Genomic DNA, 17,667 nt, shown 5'->3' on the forward strand with positions numbered 1-17,667 from the left:
GCAATAGACGTGAAGGACTATAATGCGTTAAGAGCTCGCTCAAGTACAGAGGAGCTAAACCATTTAGTGCTTTGTAAGTAATAAGCAAGATTTTGAAAATACTATAGAAATAAAAAACAAATTAAAAAATACAAAACTATATTAACTCTGGTCCTCCCCTAAACTCACACCATTGGTTGAGCAAATGATGAGTCAACAAATGGCTTACTTATAGTTATGACTAGTCTCCACATTAGCAATAGGACATTTCAGCATAGACAAAAAGTTAAAAAGTGACCAAAAGTTTTAAGGCTGAAATATTGAAATACTGAAATATAAGTCTTAAAATCACTGTTAGAAATGATGTGACATAAATGCTGAAAACGTGTTAATCACTATTGCTCATTTGTACATTTTGTCCACAATCATTTTGTGATGTTGAGGTCATACAATGCAGGTATTGAGGAATGGCTGTTTGTGTGAATGTGTAGTTGAAATCAGCAGCACTGAGGTCCATAATCAATCAACTGTGAGCGGCTGGTTCCTCTCTCTGGGGCAGGTCTCCTACCAGCCATCAGCCAATAAACCAAGGACTCACACAGAGCAGAATCAATACACACACTCATATATACACTGAGCAGCTGAAGAGCAATTCTGGTCTAGTCTGTCAAGGACTCAGAGCCACTGGAAGCTGCTTAAAGATGACTGTTTTTAAGAGATGGGATTGCTGGAAACAGGTGGACAGGTTGATAAAGAGAGATCATTAACGTGAAGTTATGGTTGTCAATAAAAGCATTTGAGATGATGAATTCGTTCTTCACAAAATGCTGTAAATATAGCGTACAGTGTGTCTCAAACCAAAATGAAAGAAAATTCTAAAAGAAAACATTTTTTTTTTTTTTTTACTTAACTGAAATAAAATTAGAAATGTTGCCTTGGCAATTAACTGAAATAAATAAGTTGAATTACTAAAATGACAAAAACTTGTAAAATACATTAAAACATTATATATAAAAAATGTTATATAAAAAATACCCTAAACAACTAGTAAAAACGACAAAGGCATGTAAAACTACATTTAAAATGAAAACTAAAAATATAAAAATAAAAGCTATATTATCATAAATATTTATTTAAAAAAAATCCTTAAACCTTAAATTATAACTCTTCTCAGTTTTGTATTATTCTATTAATGATTCGTAACAATTGACCTAACATTTAATTTTCTATTTCAAACCATAATATAATTCATACTTTGTCGTTCTAGTAGGTTCTGGGTGGCTCATAGACTGGGGGTACGGTAAGCCTCATGTGGCCTTATTACTCAGCTATCTTGTAAAGGTAAGGAGGGTTCAGAGACACACACAAATCTTATGCAGTAATGATCTCCAAAGGGACTATTCTTTTAGAGTCTCGGCCCTTAAGCTGCACGGCAGATATTCTTTCAAAACTGACTTAAACTACAGAGATCTGAACATGGAGGCCCCTCTAATGTGACATGAACGAAGGTTCTTGCAACAGGGACGCTGTCACCGAATAGCTGTAAACAAAATACTGATTGCTGGAGGGACCGCAGTCACAACAAAAGATGTCCAACCATGTTACCAAACTGAGGTTCCATAGGTTCCTGAACAAGCAGACACTGTGTTTCCAATGATCGCTTCATCACCCTGAGCTGGGTAAAGGAATGAGAAAAAAATGATAAGACAGACGAAAGCACGGTTGTACAAACTCCTGACAGGACTCGACATAACTGGAGCAGAGCCCTCTCTTCACCTTTCTCCGCAGCAAAAAAAATCTGCACACAAACACTGGGAAACGTGGCTCCCGGCAATTCTACAAGAGAGGAATTGGCAGCTAAAATCATCATGCATTGACGGCAGATATGTCTGAATTAGCGTGCTGTGTTACTTAGCATGTGTAGGGCAGATTTTCTCCTTTTCTTTCACACAAGGAATTGGATTATGGCGGAGTTTTTGCCTTTATTGTCTACTTCCCAGTATTGGGCTGGAATGGTGCAGTGTCACTGCTATACCACCATCTATACAATGCAGTGCTCATACCGACAACAAAGGAAATATTCAGCGCACTGAAACATGAGATTTTTTTCACAATGGACTGGTACTGTAGCTCTGCAGATGGGTTAATTTTGTCTTCTGTGTCACCCACGGCTGGTAAAGTCGCGTGGGCGGAAGAGGAAGGAGCTGTCGCGGTGAAACAGACGCATCCCTCAACAGCTCAAGAAATCCTACCAAGTTAAATAGCGGTGTTCCCTCTCCACAGATCTGAACGTCCTTATAATTAGACATATTTGCGTAGTGTGACTGCAATGGCACATTTTTTTTTTTTTTTTTTCTTTTTTTGGCACTTCCTCGGTTTGCTTAGCATTAGATGTTTACACTGCATTGATCCCTGCAAGTCTTCCGGTGTCTTGTAAGATCCAATCAATTGGACCCCTAAGCAATTCCATTGGATAAGAACATGGAACTTTTCATTGGGTATAATTATTATTTTTTTTACTATTTTTGCCAAATTAGAAATTATAGATTCACTTTACAGTGTATTTCTTCTTAATCATGAAATATGTTAATTAATAGCTTTTAAATTACACATTGCATAATATTACCAAAGCTAAAAATGGAACTTTCCCCTTTGTGTTTGCACATCAAAACTGGTGCAACTGCGCAAATCGAAAGATTAGAAATGGAAATGTTTAATGCAGTCTTTATTCAAGCTGTCAAACCACAAAAATATAAACTTGCACATAATGTATATTGTATCTTACATTATGTACACTACCAATCAAAAGTCAACAACGGGGTCAATAAGTCTGAACAGAAATCAATACTTTTATTCAACAAGGATGCATTAAATAGATCAAAAGGTACATACTTTTACATTACAAATAAATTCTATTTCGAATAAATACTGCTTTTTTGAACTTTCTATTCATCAAAGAATTTTGGAGGGGGAAAAAATCATCAGTTTCCACAAAAACATTAAGCAGCACAACTGTTTCCAACATGTTTCTTGAGCAGCAAATCAGCATATTAATGATTAATGATATTAAGGATCATGTGACACTGAAGACTGTAAATTCAGCTTTGCCATCACAGGAATAAATTACATTTTAAAATATATTAATATTGAAAATTATTATTTTAGATTGTAATAATATTTCACAATATTACTGTTTTTAATGTGTGTGTTTTTTTAATCCTTGGTGAGCATAAGAAACTTACTGACCCCCACATTTTCAGCAGCGGTGTGTATATGTACCTAAATAACGATTATGGAGTGTTTTGTTTAGATCAAGTTAAATTAAAAACTATATGTGAGAATTTTGAGCATTCTACAAATTCCCATCTGGATGCCATCAGTGGTTTCGAATTTTATCATGCCTGTCACATCCGGTGTGAGACCTTCATAAGTTTGATCCGTATGTTAAAGGAATGCACAGATAAACCAGATCACAAAAGGGTTACTCAGTGAGTCTTTATTATATTCCACTACTAGAGTCTGAGCTCTAGTATACATTCACTGTTTGTCTAATTCCACTCTAAATCTAGTGTGTTCAGCAGCATGTTGCTTATCGAGGGCTGATCCGCTCCACTGCATAGAAAGGTTGTGATGAAACATGCTTGATCTTTTAGAAAGCAGGTTGTCAGAGATCAACTGAGCCCACGAGACAAACCTATGAAAGGTTTAGCCTCAGCGTTCCTCCTCACATTACAATGTTATTGTATTTCCATCCCTCAAGACTACCGTCTTGCATGATAGGTCTAGAATGAGGTGGAACATCACAACTCAGGCAACCCCTAAAGGTTTGCCTTGCCACTGTATAATGTCTTACAGTGCATTTCATTTATGACAGTTTTTTGATGGCTGTAGTTTGCTACTGGCGTAATAATCTGAGATATCTATCGGCCCGACTATGGAAAGGTCCCACAGTGATGTTTGTGTGGTGTGACGGCTCTCACTCCAGCAGAAGTCTCCTCAGCTCCTGTGGGCAGGTGACCGGGAGGGCACAGGCGAAGTTTTCACACACATACGCAGTGGCTTTGCCGTCCTGCGAAACCAGGGTGGAGAGAATAGGCAGCTTCTGATTAAGGAAATCCTCTGTGTTACCATCTGCCAACATCAGGACCTGAAAAAGAGAAAGAGGGAGGATAAAAAGAGGGGGAAGGGAAGAGAAACAGAGAGAGAGAAAGCCATAATGTCATTGTGATGTCAGTTAGGTGGGAGTGGGAGAGTCATACTTTTACTCTAATGTAAAATTTATGACTCAAAGGGCTCCATATGCTTTCTTGGCTAGTAATAACCCACAATAAAGTACAGGGCAGGGCGATTATAGTGACAGCCCCATCAATGGTTCATTTCTACAGTTTGTTTAAATCTGGCCTCTCTATTCCCTTGGGGGTTCCACCAACCCAGAGTCAGCAACTACTATGGGATGAGTTAACCTTGACCTGTCCTTGGTTACATTCACACCTTCAACTCATCAGCATATAAAATATCTTATTTCATACCCCTTCAACTACTAACGCAATTTTACACCCCTGCATGTTGTAGTCAGTGACCACTTAAACTCAGAAACCCAGAGCATTGTATGACGCAATTTTAGTGCCATGTTCAAATTAAAAATGTAATCCAAGTTTGACAATGAAACCATGTTTGTAATTATCTGAAAATTCTGCAGAAATGAAGTCATAATGTTACAAGAATAAAGTCATAATGTTTTGAGAAGTATGTTGTAATGTTACAAAAAAAGTGAATGAAGTCATAGAACTAGGAGATTAAAAGTGTGTAAATAAAGTATGATGAATTATTTTGAGAGGGGGAATTTTTTTTTTGAATAAAGCGTGTTAGTAATTATTTTTTTTAATAAAGTCAATGTTTTAAAAATAGTCATAATATTATAATAAGAATTAGGGGATTAAAGGTGTGTGAATAAAGTAAAGAAATATTTTGAGGGGAAAAGAATGTTAAAAAAAATAAAGTTTGTTAGTAATGTTTTGAAAATAAGTAAATTTTCTGAGATTGAAGTTGTAAGGTTTTGAGAATACCATCATACTATAAGAATAAGGGAGATTAAAGGCGTGTGAATAAAGTCTAAAAAAATATTTTGAGAGAAAACACTGTTTTCAAAAATTTGTCGTGTAAACGAACGGCCAAAACGAATAAAAAGTTTTACGTTTTTAGGTGAATGTGTAAACAGCCCCTTAGAATTAAATTGTAATGTTTTAAGATTACAGTTATAATTTTACAAGAACAATGTCTTGAAATTAAAATAATACAGGCGTGTGAATAAAGTATAAAGAAATATTTTTAGGGGGGGGAAAAATATTTTTGAGAAAAGTCATAATTATCACAACAGGAATAGGAACAGAACCTTCATCAAACCAAGAAATGGATGTGAAGGATTAGGATTTAACTGAACAAATTTCTTTAATCTAATAATGCTACAAATATATTTTTTGTTAATTTGGAATGTAATCTCAAAATATTAATACTTTAATTTCGGAATGTTAAATCACAAGATTATTCTAAAAAAATGTTTTTATTTTCAATTAATTTGAACTAAAAAGCTATGTGCAATAAAGCTTGTGTCTTAATAATTCAATTCTATTGATCCATGGGGGGGGGGGGTAACTCAATAATATAACTCAATCAGGGCCATGTCCAGTCAGGGGGGATGACTGGCACAGCAGCAGGGGAGGACACTGTGGTAGCTACACTAGATTCTTCCTCCTTTAACCGAACAATACCACAGCAGGATGGGAGACAGCAAAGAGAGAAAAGCAAGAGGCTGAGCTGCCCACTGGCCAAGAGTTACCAAAGGGGAAAGGATGAAAGAGTAAATCTACTTTTCCTCAGCGAGACGATTTTACTGCCAAGCCTAAAGCTCTGTGAGGAGGGAACGGGAAAGGACTTGTGAATGTGACGGAGGTTAAATCTTAGGACAGCTCTCGAGGCTCAGTTTAGACCAAGCTTTTTGGAGGATATTCAGGTGTACCAAGAGCCAGACATTCTCTCTGCTTTCTGGTATTGACACACTGGGTGTGATTTTTGACAGGCATGGTTAACAACTCAACTCTGCGAAACCTGTCCCTGGACTTCTAAGCACAATATATTGTTACTGTCTGTTTGCGAGGATCTTGCCTTTATTGCATCTCAAGGGGTCGAGACAATTCCGCATCATTACTTTCCCGCTAGCAGGTTGGCAAGGCTTTCTGTCATATTTGTCGTGACCTCACGCGGGGCTGTCTCCAACTGACTCGAAGAACTGTGACAGTCCACTGAGGCAACATATAAAAAATGACAAGTAGACACAACATAGACTGAAAAGATGCATTGGGCCTGGGGTTAAGGAAAGGCTGGACTTTCTCGCAGTTCATTCGCGAAGTTCGTGGTAACCACCCTTAATAATTCTCAGTGTAAAACCCCAACATATTAGTGGCACATTAAAATCGAATATAAAATTTAGAGAATAATCTCATAATAGGCCTTTTACAAGAATAAAGTCTCAGAATATAAGGTCTTTAATCTCCTAATTTTACAACTTTATTCTCAATATCTTACAAAAAAAAACAACCTGTCATTGGTTCTCAATGCATCATGGAGGAATTAAATAAAGCTAAGAGAGGTCTAATGAATAACATTCTATAGAGTGCCATCGTCCTGAAGTCAATGTTTTTTTTAAATGTTTTTTGGGTTAAATGCTTGAAATAAGTTGTGTGGATATTTTCAGGTTTTATAGTATGACATAAAATACATCAGTTGTTATTTTTTAAAGCTTTTACTTGTCTTGAAAAAGGCAGTTTCTAGCTAGGTTATCGGGGACAATAAATGTCATCATGGTGAACAGGTAATCTCATCTACTCACTAGTCCACTTTTTCAGCATCATTGTGTTTATAATCATGATCTTGCAACTATTCAAACAAAGATTGAAAGAGTTGTTGAAAGCTTAATAGTGGTGACATTGACGTCATGCGACCGTGGTGTAGTTTGTTTATAGCCTACATTTTTATCCTTTTACTTCTGTCGATTATATATTTAGGCTTTAAATTTCATTAAAATTCATTAAAATTTGTGAAGATTATCATAATCAACAATTGGTATAAGAATCATAAACTTTTGTTGGTCACAGAGTTTATTTTCTGCAATAAATTAAAAGTCAATGGACAAATCATATTGGCTTTTTGTCGAACCAGGGTGATGCTAACTTCTGGGTTAGGTTTTTGCCTAAAAAAATGCATCATCTATACAGAGATTGCACTATCAAAAATGTAGGAAGTGGTTTCCAGAAAACTAAGTCCACTAATAAGTCCACTACCTCTCTGAGGTTGGATTTCCAACTTAAAGGGTTAGTTCACCCAAAAATGAAAATTCTGTCAGTAATTACTCACCCTCATGTTGTTCCACCCCCGTAAGACTTTCGATCATCTTCGGAACACAAATTAAGATATTTTTTTGATGAAATGCGCGAGAACTGAGAAGATGACGCTCATGATCATTTGATGGGAAAGTGTGAAAGGTAAGTAATTCATTTTGCGGCACTGGTAAGGCACTTTTATGTTTCTCGTTGGTTTCTCACAATTCGGACATCTAGGAAATGCACACTTTAGAACCACTTTAAACACTACATCGAGACCCATCTGCATCATCTTCTCAGTTCTCTCGCATGCGTCGTGGTGCTCTCGTGAACTCACGTCAGAGGCCCACATGGAAGAAAATGAATATTTGAATGAAGTCGTTATTTATATTTAAATCACTTGAACTAGTTTTACGATGTCTTTACTAACTTTTCTGGGCCGGCAGATGCAATTACCTAGTAGCCTATATATATGAAGGAGTGAGACAGCTCTCAGATTTCATCAAAAATATCTTAATTTGTGTTACGAAGATGAACGAAAGTCTTACGGGGTTGGAACAACATGAGGGTGAGTAATTATTGACAGATTTTTCATTTTTGGGTGAACTAAACCCTTTCAAGTCTGCATGAAATCGAAATTGCAATTGTCAATTATTCACTATTGTGATTTATATCTATGTGAAATGGCTTCTCGGACAAGGAAAAATATAGGACGGGATTTGATTTTGACCGTCAGGAATTGATTGGATTTTTGTCTTAAAAGAGCTTAGTGAATTTAAAGGCTGGAATATACTACTATTGTACACATTTTTGCCCCGATTTGCAGCCTGGACAAGTCGACGCAAGTTGGTGAAAGTCAGAGCTGATCTGTAGATTTTGGGCAGTCGAAGTTGACCGTTTTCACACAAAATTACATGATGGGCAGACTCAAATTTAGCTTCAGACTGTGATTACTTCCATGTTTGATATTTTGAGACAATTATAAAACACATATTGTTTTCATGTTTGTGTGCATGTTTTTGGGTGAATTTTTGTGTTCAGTCTGTTACGATTTTGAGTTGTGCAATGTATTCCAGCGTTAACTGGTTCACCTTTTCCTCATTTCTGTCTACTGCTCCTGTATATATTATATACTCTGATGTAGTACTCTTTTAGATGTATTGCGCATACTCTGCCAGCAATTCTGAACATTGTTATTTATCTTGTTTCCAAATCTCTTGTCTGAGCCCCTATTTTAGCCCATAGTCTCACAGATTAGTCTGGTAGTGTTTTTATCTATCTCTAACTACTGGCTCTACTGGTGTTGTTTGCATTACATCTCAGCTTCTGTGTTTGGTGCTTTTGCTACACATGAATCCATCTCCTACTCCTCTGTTTTCTGATTCACAAATTCCCATGAGCTAAGCCATGATTCCATCCCAGCTACCATGCACTGATATCCTTCTTCTAGACTGTCAGCTCCTACCTACTCTCACCTAAACACACACAAAATCAGGCACAAACACTCACACACACACAAACAGTTGATTAGTCTGGGGAATTTCATCAGCTTCTTCTCCTGGCAGGATGGAGCCTCTCTGGAGAGCTTGAGGCTGTCAGCGCACACAAGTGGAGCACACAGCCATTAGTCATTTAATTATCTGCCGTAAGTTTATTTCTTGGTTGGAGAGGAATGGAGCATCATGACCTCATTGATTCCCCTGTCTTCGTCTACACCCCTCAAAGGTAAAGGCCACTGTACAGAATAAGTATGTGCAGTGCAAGGTATTGTCAGTGGTTCTGTGACATATTAAATGATAAATCATCAATGAGAGTTTTTCATATTTTGATTAAACATAAATTGTCATTTAATGTTGGGACTGATCAGCTGAAATATAAAATTCATTAGATGAAAGTGCCTAGATCTAAACGCTTTGCTCCAGATAATTACAGCATATATGAATAGAAAATAATATTTTTGTCCAAAGACAAAATAAAAAATACAAATGTAAAAGTGTAAAAGAAAATACTGGTGTGGACAGGATGAAATTAATGAATAAAAAAATAAATAATAATAATTAATTAAAAAAATTAAAACTGGTGTTAAGAAGATTTAATTAGTTTTTAATTAGTAAAACTTTATAAAAAAAAATTAAATCTTGAGAAAATTTTGGATATTTTCATTAAAAAATACAAAAAAAACTGTAAAACAAAAAAAACACTGGTGGAATAGATAAAAAAAATTTAAGGTAACAACATTTTCATTTTTAAACCATTAAACTTTAAAAAATTAAATTGCAAAATTTTAAAATATATTTCTGTCAAAAAAATTACTAAAGCAAAAAAAAAAAAAAAAAAAGATTATCTATTTATATATATATATATATATATATATAACTGGTGTGGACAAGATTAAATTTAGAGATGCACCAATTCTAAATTTCTCCACCGATACCGATTATTCAGAATGATATCTGATGATGACACTACCGATAGTTTGATTTTCTTAAGGGAAAAAAAAATCTCTCCCAAGTAATGCTGTAAACTATAAGGAAAATAGTAGGGGGGAATGGGGTCCATCAACTGTAGCATCAACATATACCGATTATTGGCCGATACATCGGTGCATCCCTAATTAAAATAGAGTAAAATATCTTTTTAGTCAGAATTAATGAATATGGCATGTTGAAACTGTGATAAAACACTGGTGGACAGGACCACAGCCCATAAACAAACAAACTGTGCTTTTAGAAAAATCTGTAAAAGTGTGGACAATAAGACCTCCTCCCTTACAACCACATTCAACAGATCAAAAAGCAATGCGACAAGGATTTCCAGCATGGCCACAACTCAAAGTGAAAAAAGGGTGAAAAGGGCAATCACCTAAGCAGAGAACATTTTCTTCTTTTCCATTTCATCTGATCTAGCGCATGACCTCTGCAGACTCTGCTTCTCTGGTCTGAGTGCTCATGATCCTATGGAGGACTTAATGATGTTAAGGGTTGACTATTCCTGCAAGGCTGATGTATAGGTCGGGTCTACGCATACATCAAGTTCAACTCACAAGATGACCAAAGCATCTCTAACCCTGACCCTGTCTAGATCCCAATTGGGCAATACGTAGGGAAAGCATGAATCAGACTGCATCATTTAAAACAAAAAAACAAAATAAAATAAAAATAAAAAGCCTAAGCTAGCTAAAAATGAAGAACGTTAGCTTGTCCATCTGAAGCCCATTTCCTATTAAGCACTCAGATCTCTCTTGGGTTGCTCATTAAAGCTTGTCAGGGATTCATCCGGTGGCAAAGAAACTCTAAAGTGACAATTTCCCATGAGGTGGAGTACTTGCGGAAATACTCTCATAAGGAGGATGAAAGACTTGCAAGGTATTTTAATTGTCTGACTGTAGTGTTAGGCTAAAAGTCTCTCTCTCTGAGGTTTTTTGAGGGTGCTTTCAGGTCATCGAATCATTAAGTTCTCAACTAAGTTCAGGAAAGTAACAGGAAATGGAAGTATCTTGCATGGTGGGCAATAATATTATACAATTCTCTTCAGAATGACAACATGTGTATATAAAGCCTTTCACCAAGCACTTTCAGTAAAAAGATTTGATTTGGAAAACGATATCCAAAAAGTGAATTTCCTCTCTACTGTTAGAGGAAGTATAAACTAATGGTATCAAATGAATTTGATTTCAATTATTTCTAAAAGCTTTTTGCAGACTTTTCACTCCCATTACCTGCTTCAGAGCATCTCAAAACATTCTGAGGAAATGAGACGGACAAAAGTAGAAGCATTTTTTTGTTTTTTACGCTGATTAACATAGACATAGACTTTAATCTGAGTGCAGTTGATTTAAAGAAGATGGACAAAGACACAGCAACTTGTCATCCCTTCAAAGTCTATCTATCTCATGGTCGGCCACATCTAAGGCTATTTTATAGGCTGACGTTATCTAGTGTGTGAGTGTGTTAAATGCAGGGAGCTGGTGACATTTGACAGCTGCTGAAATGCTGAGCCACATGGTCTTATATAAGGACAAAAAAAAATAATTACCTGAACACAGTCCCAAGTTGTGAGTTGAGGCTGCACAGTTATTTCCAAATAGTCATAATATCCAATGAGATTTTGAAATCAATATTTCATTGTTTCAGTTTGGAGTAAAAAAAAGCTCAATTACATTACTTTCATCAACAATATCCAATAATGCTTTAGTACAAAGGTTTTCAGTCGTTTCATATCCAGAAACCAAAAATATACGAGCCCACGAGCTCCACAGACTTCTACCTGACAGTTAAAGCAGCATTACGTCAAAAAAATGTGGGCTTGGAGGACGATTGCAAGGGTTTAAGGTTCCATTTGGGACAGAGCCATTCTACTAATATCACACAGAAACTGTTTCACTGTTTGTATCACTCCACTTGTTTTTGCTGGATCTATACTGGCAGCATTTCTCACAGCGAGCGTCAATGGCGGACGAGCGAACCCACTATAATTTTACAAATAGTACTGTTATTTCACGGAATGTAATTTTAAGATTTGTTTTTGGGTGAGAATGTAGTTGTTTAGACCTCAACTATGCAATTTATAAACATAGATAGTAGATTAAATTGATTAAACATCATTTGTTCTGGTTACAGTATATAAAACGGGCAATCTTTGGTCTTATTAATCTATTACTTGTTCCAGAGCAAATTGATTTGGCTAAGGGCAAACTAGTACTAACTAGAGTGCTGCTTTTGACTGAATTCTTTGCTTGTGTTTATTTCCTGTTGTACAAACTTCTTATACTTTCATGGCTATTGTTGTTTATTTAAATATTATTGTACAATAAATAATATAAAAGTATTTGGTATTGAAAAAGGGTCTGGTCGACTGAAAGTTACATTATTACAACAATAAAAGGCGACAAGTGAATCAGTAGCAAAGACTTTTATACTGAAAGAGACTGAAACAAGGTTGTAAACAAGGACATTATTTTTACTTTAAACTTTAAACAGCTCATAGGATGCAACTGACAAATGCATTGACCAGCGCTGTCATGGGAAATCCTCTTAACGGTTAAAACGACAAAGACAAAGATATCGCTTTCCTCAGCGAACATTCAAACTGATTTTTGAAGACTGAACTGAAGAATAAATGCTATATCAAATACAGATAATACACTCGCTTAGACGATCTCTCTCATTATACTCTAATTCAATAAGCTTCAATAAAGCAACTCAGCATTCTTTGGTTGCTAGTTCTAAAGTGACGTTTTAGAATAAGTAATGAAGGTTTGGGCTCATCATTTAAACTGTCAACTTGAGATTTGAATCTGTGGCAGAAGTAGTTTAGCAAAAAATAAGGTTTTTAAAGACACTTTGTTGTTGTTTCTTATGTTAAACGCTGCCAAAAGAACATTATCACGATTAATCTCATGATTTCTGACCATTCTTCAGAAAGCAGAATGAAACAATAATAAATAAAAGAGATATTACAAGCTAAACTTACCAAGTATTACTTTAAGGAACTGTTTCTAAACACAAAATCTGTGTGACAGATTGTGGCGCGTGCGTGGGTGTGTTTTAGCATCTCCCCTGAAGAAGAAGATGCAGAGTTAGATTGTTCATTAGACATGAGTGATGATGATGATGTGTGACCTGACTTTTGGAATATAAGACAGGAGATTAGCTGACATTAATTATGATTATAAAGACAAGGCAAAGAGAAATCACAGACTCTCAATCTCTTTCTGAAAATCAGAATTGTGAAGTTCCTCTCATTAATGCTTAGGAACAATACTGCTTTTTTAAAACAATGTGCTGGTAATGTGTGTAACTGCTTCTACAACATGAATCACAGAGTTTTCTAAGATCTACTATAACTCTCCATTGCGTTGTTTTTGAGTTTCTAAGGCCTTTTCAAGACTTTGCTTTGTACTCATTCGTTCTCGCTGGGTTGCCTCGGGACCTCTCTGGCTGTTGTCATGTCTCAGCGGCCTTGTTAGCCATTCAGGACCATTTGTCTCAGTAATCAGATGAAGTCGAGAACTCTTCTTGGTCCAAAGGGCCATGCTCTACTGTACTGCTGAAATCCCATCTCAGATGAACACTAGAAATATTAGCACTTAAACTAATGGTTCCAGTCTCCTCTGTACTTAAAGAAATTATTGTATGAAAACCACATCCCTGGATTATAGTTATAATTAAACGAACTTTTAAACGAACAAACGTTTTATTTGTTGGGCAACAGTACACCTGGACAGCGTTAATATAGATGGACTAAATTGATCTCAGACTGTAGTGAGCAGCTGGTTGCCATCATCAGGGATATGGAGTGGCTGTTCTAATGCCTCGTATTTTACTGTAACAAGCCCCACGAGGATTCGCACCCGCACCACCTTTATAATCAACACAAGTTTTGGCCTAATTAAAGTATGGATAAATTTATTCCAACAATTTTTAATCATGCCTACAGATCGCAACGGCTGGGATTAATTGATTTTGAAGAGTGTTGAATTCAAGAGTCCTCTAACAAATTTGAATGAAATAAGCAAGAACAGATGAGACTGCAAAAGCAGGAGATTCAGGAAAATTATTATACAGTGCATTCCCCACAATTAAACCCTGTGCCCCAAAATGAAGGAACAGATGATACAATAATTGGATTTAAATTAAAAAAGATTTTCTAGTCTGCTTGGCTAATGTATCGTGAAAAATGCATTTTTGCTACAGTCCTTCCAACACACTCTCGAGCCTCTCAATGTCTGTGTTCATAAACCTTTAATATACTTTGCACCAAATGCTCAATGATGTTGAACATTCCATTATCACATTGAAGGCACAGCGAGAGCCGATCAGAGGATACCTAATACTTACAGTGGAACGGGAATAATTCATTTTGTCGAACTCAGTGAAGCGTGTAGTAAGGTCTCGGGTCACTAACAGAGAATTAGTTGTCTCTCAGATCACTGCAGGGCCGCACATGTTCATAAGCCAAATCAGTTTATATAGACATTAAAAATATCAGAGTTGTGCACCAAGAACAAAACAATAAATATGCCATTAAAAATGTCAATCAAATTCTTGAAATTGCTACCTCAATTTAAATTTAAGAACTGAATGGCAAGTACATGGGGGAGCTGACAGAGGGAGAAGCCAGGTAGGAGACGACGGAGGGAGGAGCCAGGGAGCAACTCAAACCAGTGCCAGGACAAAGACCCATGGAAGAAATGATGGAGGGAGGAGCCAGGTGGGAATCATGGTGGAGGCAGAGGGACGAGGAATCCTGGGGGATGACAGACCAAGGTGGAGCTGAGGGTGCATGGAGCCAAAGTGGAGCCGATGGGTTGACAGGCTGAGGTGGAGTCCATGGCTTACAGGCCTGAGGTGGAGCTATGGGATCAACACACCAAGGCGGAGATGGAAACTTGGATGAAGGAGACTTGGAGCTGGCCGACAAAGAAGACTTGGAGCTGACCAACGAAAGAGATTTGGAGCAGGGTGGGACCAGCGGCGGAGACAGAGCTTGAAAATGGGCTGGTGTCAGGGAATCCAGAAGTTCACACGAGAAGTAACAGACTTCAGGGCAAGGGAGAATTTGCTCCACAATGTCCAACTCCACCAGCACTCCCTCAGGGGATGACAACCAATACCGGCTCACACACCAGGTCAGACTTGGCAGGCTCTGGTTCTCTGTCCCTGAAGATAGAGAGTGCAGGTTCAGGCTCCAGGATAAACAATGGCTCCGGCTTGAGCTCCTGGACGGATATTGGGGCCCGCTCACACACCTGATCAGACTGTGCTTGCTCTGGCTCTGCAGTGGGCTCAGGCTTTAGGTCCTTGATGGGTATAGGCACTGGCTCTGGGTTTGTGGCAGGCGTTTGAATGAGTGGGGAATGACTTGGGAGGAGGTCCGTTGTGGGGGGGGACACTGGAGCGAGGATGGGGGTGATAGGATGATGGAAGTGGGCTGGGAAGGCGGAGTGGGAAGGGGAGTGGCCACTCTGCCAAAAGAGCATAGTCCACGTATTGTACCAGAGTGCAGGTGGTAGCTCCCGCTGGCAGCAGTTGGAAAAGATCATCCAGCCTACTTCAGAAACATGTCTTCAAGGTGCCGTCGCTATAGGACACCAGGTGGCTGAGCCAACGAGAACAGACCAAGAACTACTACTGAGAGCTATAAATACACAGGGTAACTGAGGAATAAAACAAGTCACAGATGGGAACTAATCAATCAACTAACAAGGAACCATTAAAGATGGTTTAAGGATGATTGAGGATTAAGGATGGATGGATGGATGGATGGATAAAATGACAGAGAAAACCACAGAAATAATGATGCAACAGATAGAATGATGCGACAGATAGAATGATATGACAGATAGAACAATAAAACTATAGAATATGAACTGGATAAGCTCAGTTCAGGACAGAATGGAATCACAATGTTCAATTAAACTAACCAAACATGTTGGCTAATACAAAGGGTAATTACTATCAAGCGCACACAAAACACAGCCTCTTACTGCAAACAGGCAACCCAGACAGTGCAACTTAAAATGATAATGCTGTTTTGATAACCCTTGGTGAGTTCAGGTTAAATCTATCACAGCTATATCTACACAAACACGCAAGGTGAGCCAGTGTCACATGGACAGTCAGAGTGGGAAGCGGAGCGCAACGGCACTCTAAACGTTCTCGCAATGTATGAACAGGAAATCTCATCAACTCCACAGTCTCCAGGCCTCAGATTCAATTTCACATTTTTCACACCGGAAAACAGATCGTGCCTTTAATATTTGAAAGTAATATGTATGGATGAGTGTGTGTATTTGAGGAACACTGATGCATGATCCATTGCCAGGATTTATATGACTATAATGAGTGAGAGCAAGCTCTGTTTTCCTTTGTTTATAAAGAATACCCAATGCCATGGAGACAAAGTGCTGGTTCTAGCTGATTCAGTGACTTAAGATGATGGCTCTCATTACGTTTAATTCATGTCCTGACTCTGCAGGTGAGAACCATTTATCCCTCTCTAATTACGTGTCTCTCTTGTTACAAATGAAAAAACAGATTAGAAAGAGAGAGAGAGAAATGTAGCTTAATCTTACCATTTAACTGAAAGCAGACACGTCAGCTCTCCATACACGAAAGCGCCTTCAACATCCCTCTCTGTTTGTATTGAGAGCATTTTCCTGACAAAATTCAAAAACTTTAAAAGTTCAATTTCAGCCACTAAAGCAATAATTCATCTTTTTTAAATGTAACCACATCTACACTATCATTCAAAAGTTTGTGGCCAGTAAGAATTTTTTTTAAATGTTTTGCATTGCATTTTGCAATGTTTATGCCCAAAAATCGTGCCCAAATTTTGGAATGCTTCAATGCATGTATATGCATTAATTGGACTACAACTGGCCTTGGTGTTGTGTCCTTGCTCCAAAAGACAGAGGTGACGTGCAAAGTATAATTAGCCCCAGAAGCTGAAGGGAAAATAAAGGTACATTTTCAATGTTGTCTCGCTGTTGAGGAGCTATATAGCCAGACAACTGACTACTATATTTGGTTTTGCATTTTAATATGATGCAAAAGGCTAATATTAGACAGTAGTTCAAATACACAAAATCCCGAAAATTACAAATGCACATGCAAATGTACTATCCTTAAAAATAAAGGTTCTTTATTAATATCTACAGTTCCACGAAGAACCTTTAATATTCATGGAACCTTTCCATTGGAACCCAAAATGTTTCTTCGGTGGCATTTGCTGTGAAAACCTTCTTTTTGTTGTGTATAAAAACAGCACCAACTAGCATAAACCATTTTGAACCACAGCTGATCTCTTACCAGAATATGACACGGTAAATCATAGTTTATTCATTTGTCTAAGAATAGTGATACCTCGAGGGATTTAAGGCAGGGCTGATGATTTGACTGCAGGCTCAACTCAATAGCAGAGTCATCTATTTTTCAGTACGCCCTTCCAACTTTGCAATCAACGGCCTAGGCGATCTTTCGATCATGTCCAAGTCAATTAAACAAACAATTCAGACCAGGGTACATCTGAGGCTTAGTCACAGCTATACAATAAGTGTGTGTGTGTGTGTGTGTGTGTGTGTGTGTGTGTGTGTGTGTGTGTGTGTGTGTGTGTGTGTGTGTGTGTGTGTGTGTGTGTGTGTGTGTGTGAGAGAGAGAGAGAGAGAGAGAGAGAGAGAGAGAGAGAGAGAGAGAGAGAGAGAGAGAGAGAGAGAGAGAGAGAGAGAGAGAGAGAGAGAGAGAGAGAGAGAGAGAGAGAGAGAGAGCAGTTCCTTTATCAGTCCCTGACCAGATGAAATTCTATGCAGTTT

At 37.6% G+C, this 17,667-nt stretch overlaps 1 protein-coding gene across 2 annotated transcripts in view; it reads right to left on the minus strand.

Moving 5' to 3' along the window:
- Window positions 1-3,449: 3,449 nt before the first annotated feature.
- The window catches only part of spata20 (spermatogenesis associated 20), a 40,962-nt gene continuing 26,744 nt past the window's right edge, over window positions 3,450-17,667 (minus strand). For both annotated transcript variants that reach the window (XM_084135657.1, XM_084135658.1), the window contains exon 16: window positions 3,450-4,126. In XM_084135657.1, the coding sequence (XP_083991783.1) occupies window positions 3,956-4,126 (171 nt within the window). In that variant the 3' untranslated portion in view covers window positions 3,450-3,955. The remainder of the gene's footprint in view (window positions 4,127-17,667) is intronic.

Source organism: Abramis brama (assembly GCF_963993115.1).
Source record: "Abramis brama genome assembly, chromosome: 14".
Taxonomy (NCBI): Eukaryota; Metazoa; Chordata; class Actinopteri; order Cypriniformes; family Leuciscidae; genus Abramis; species Abramis brama.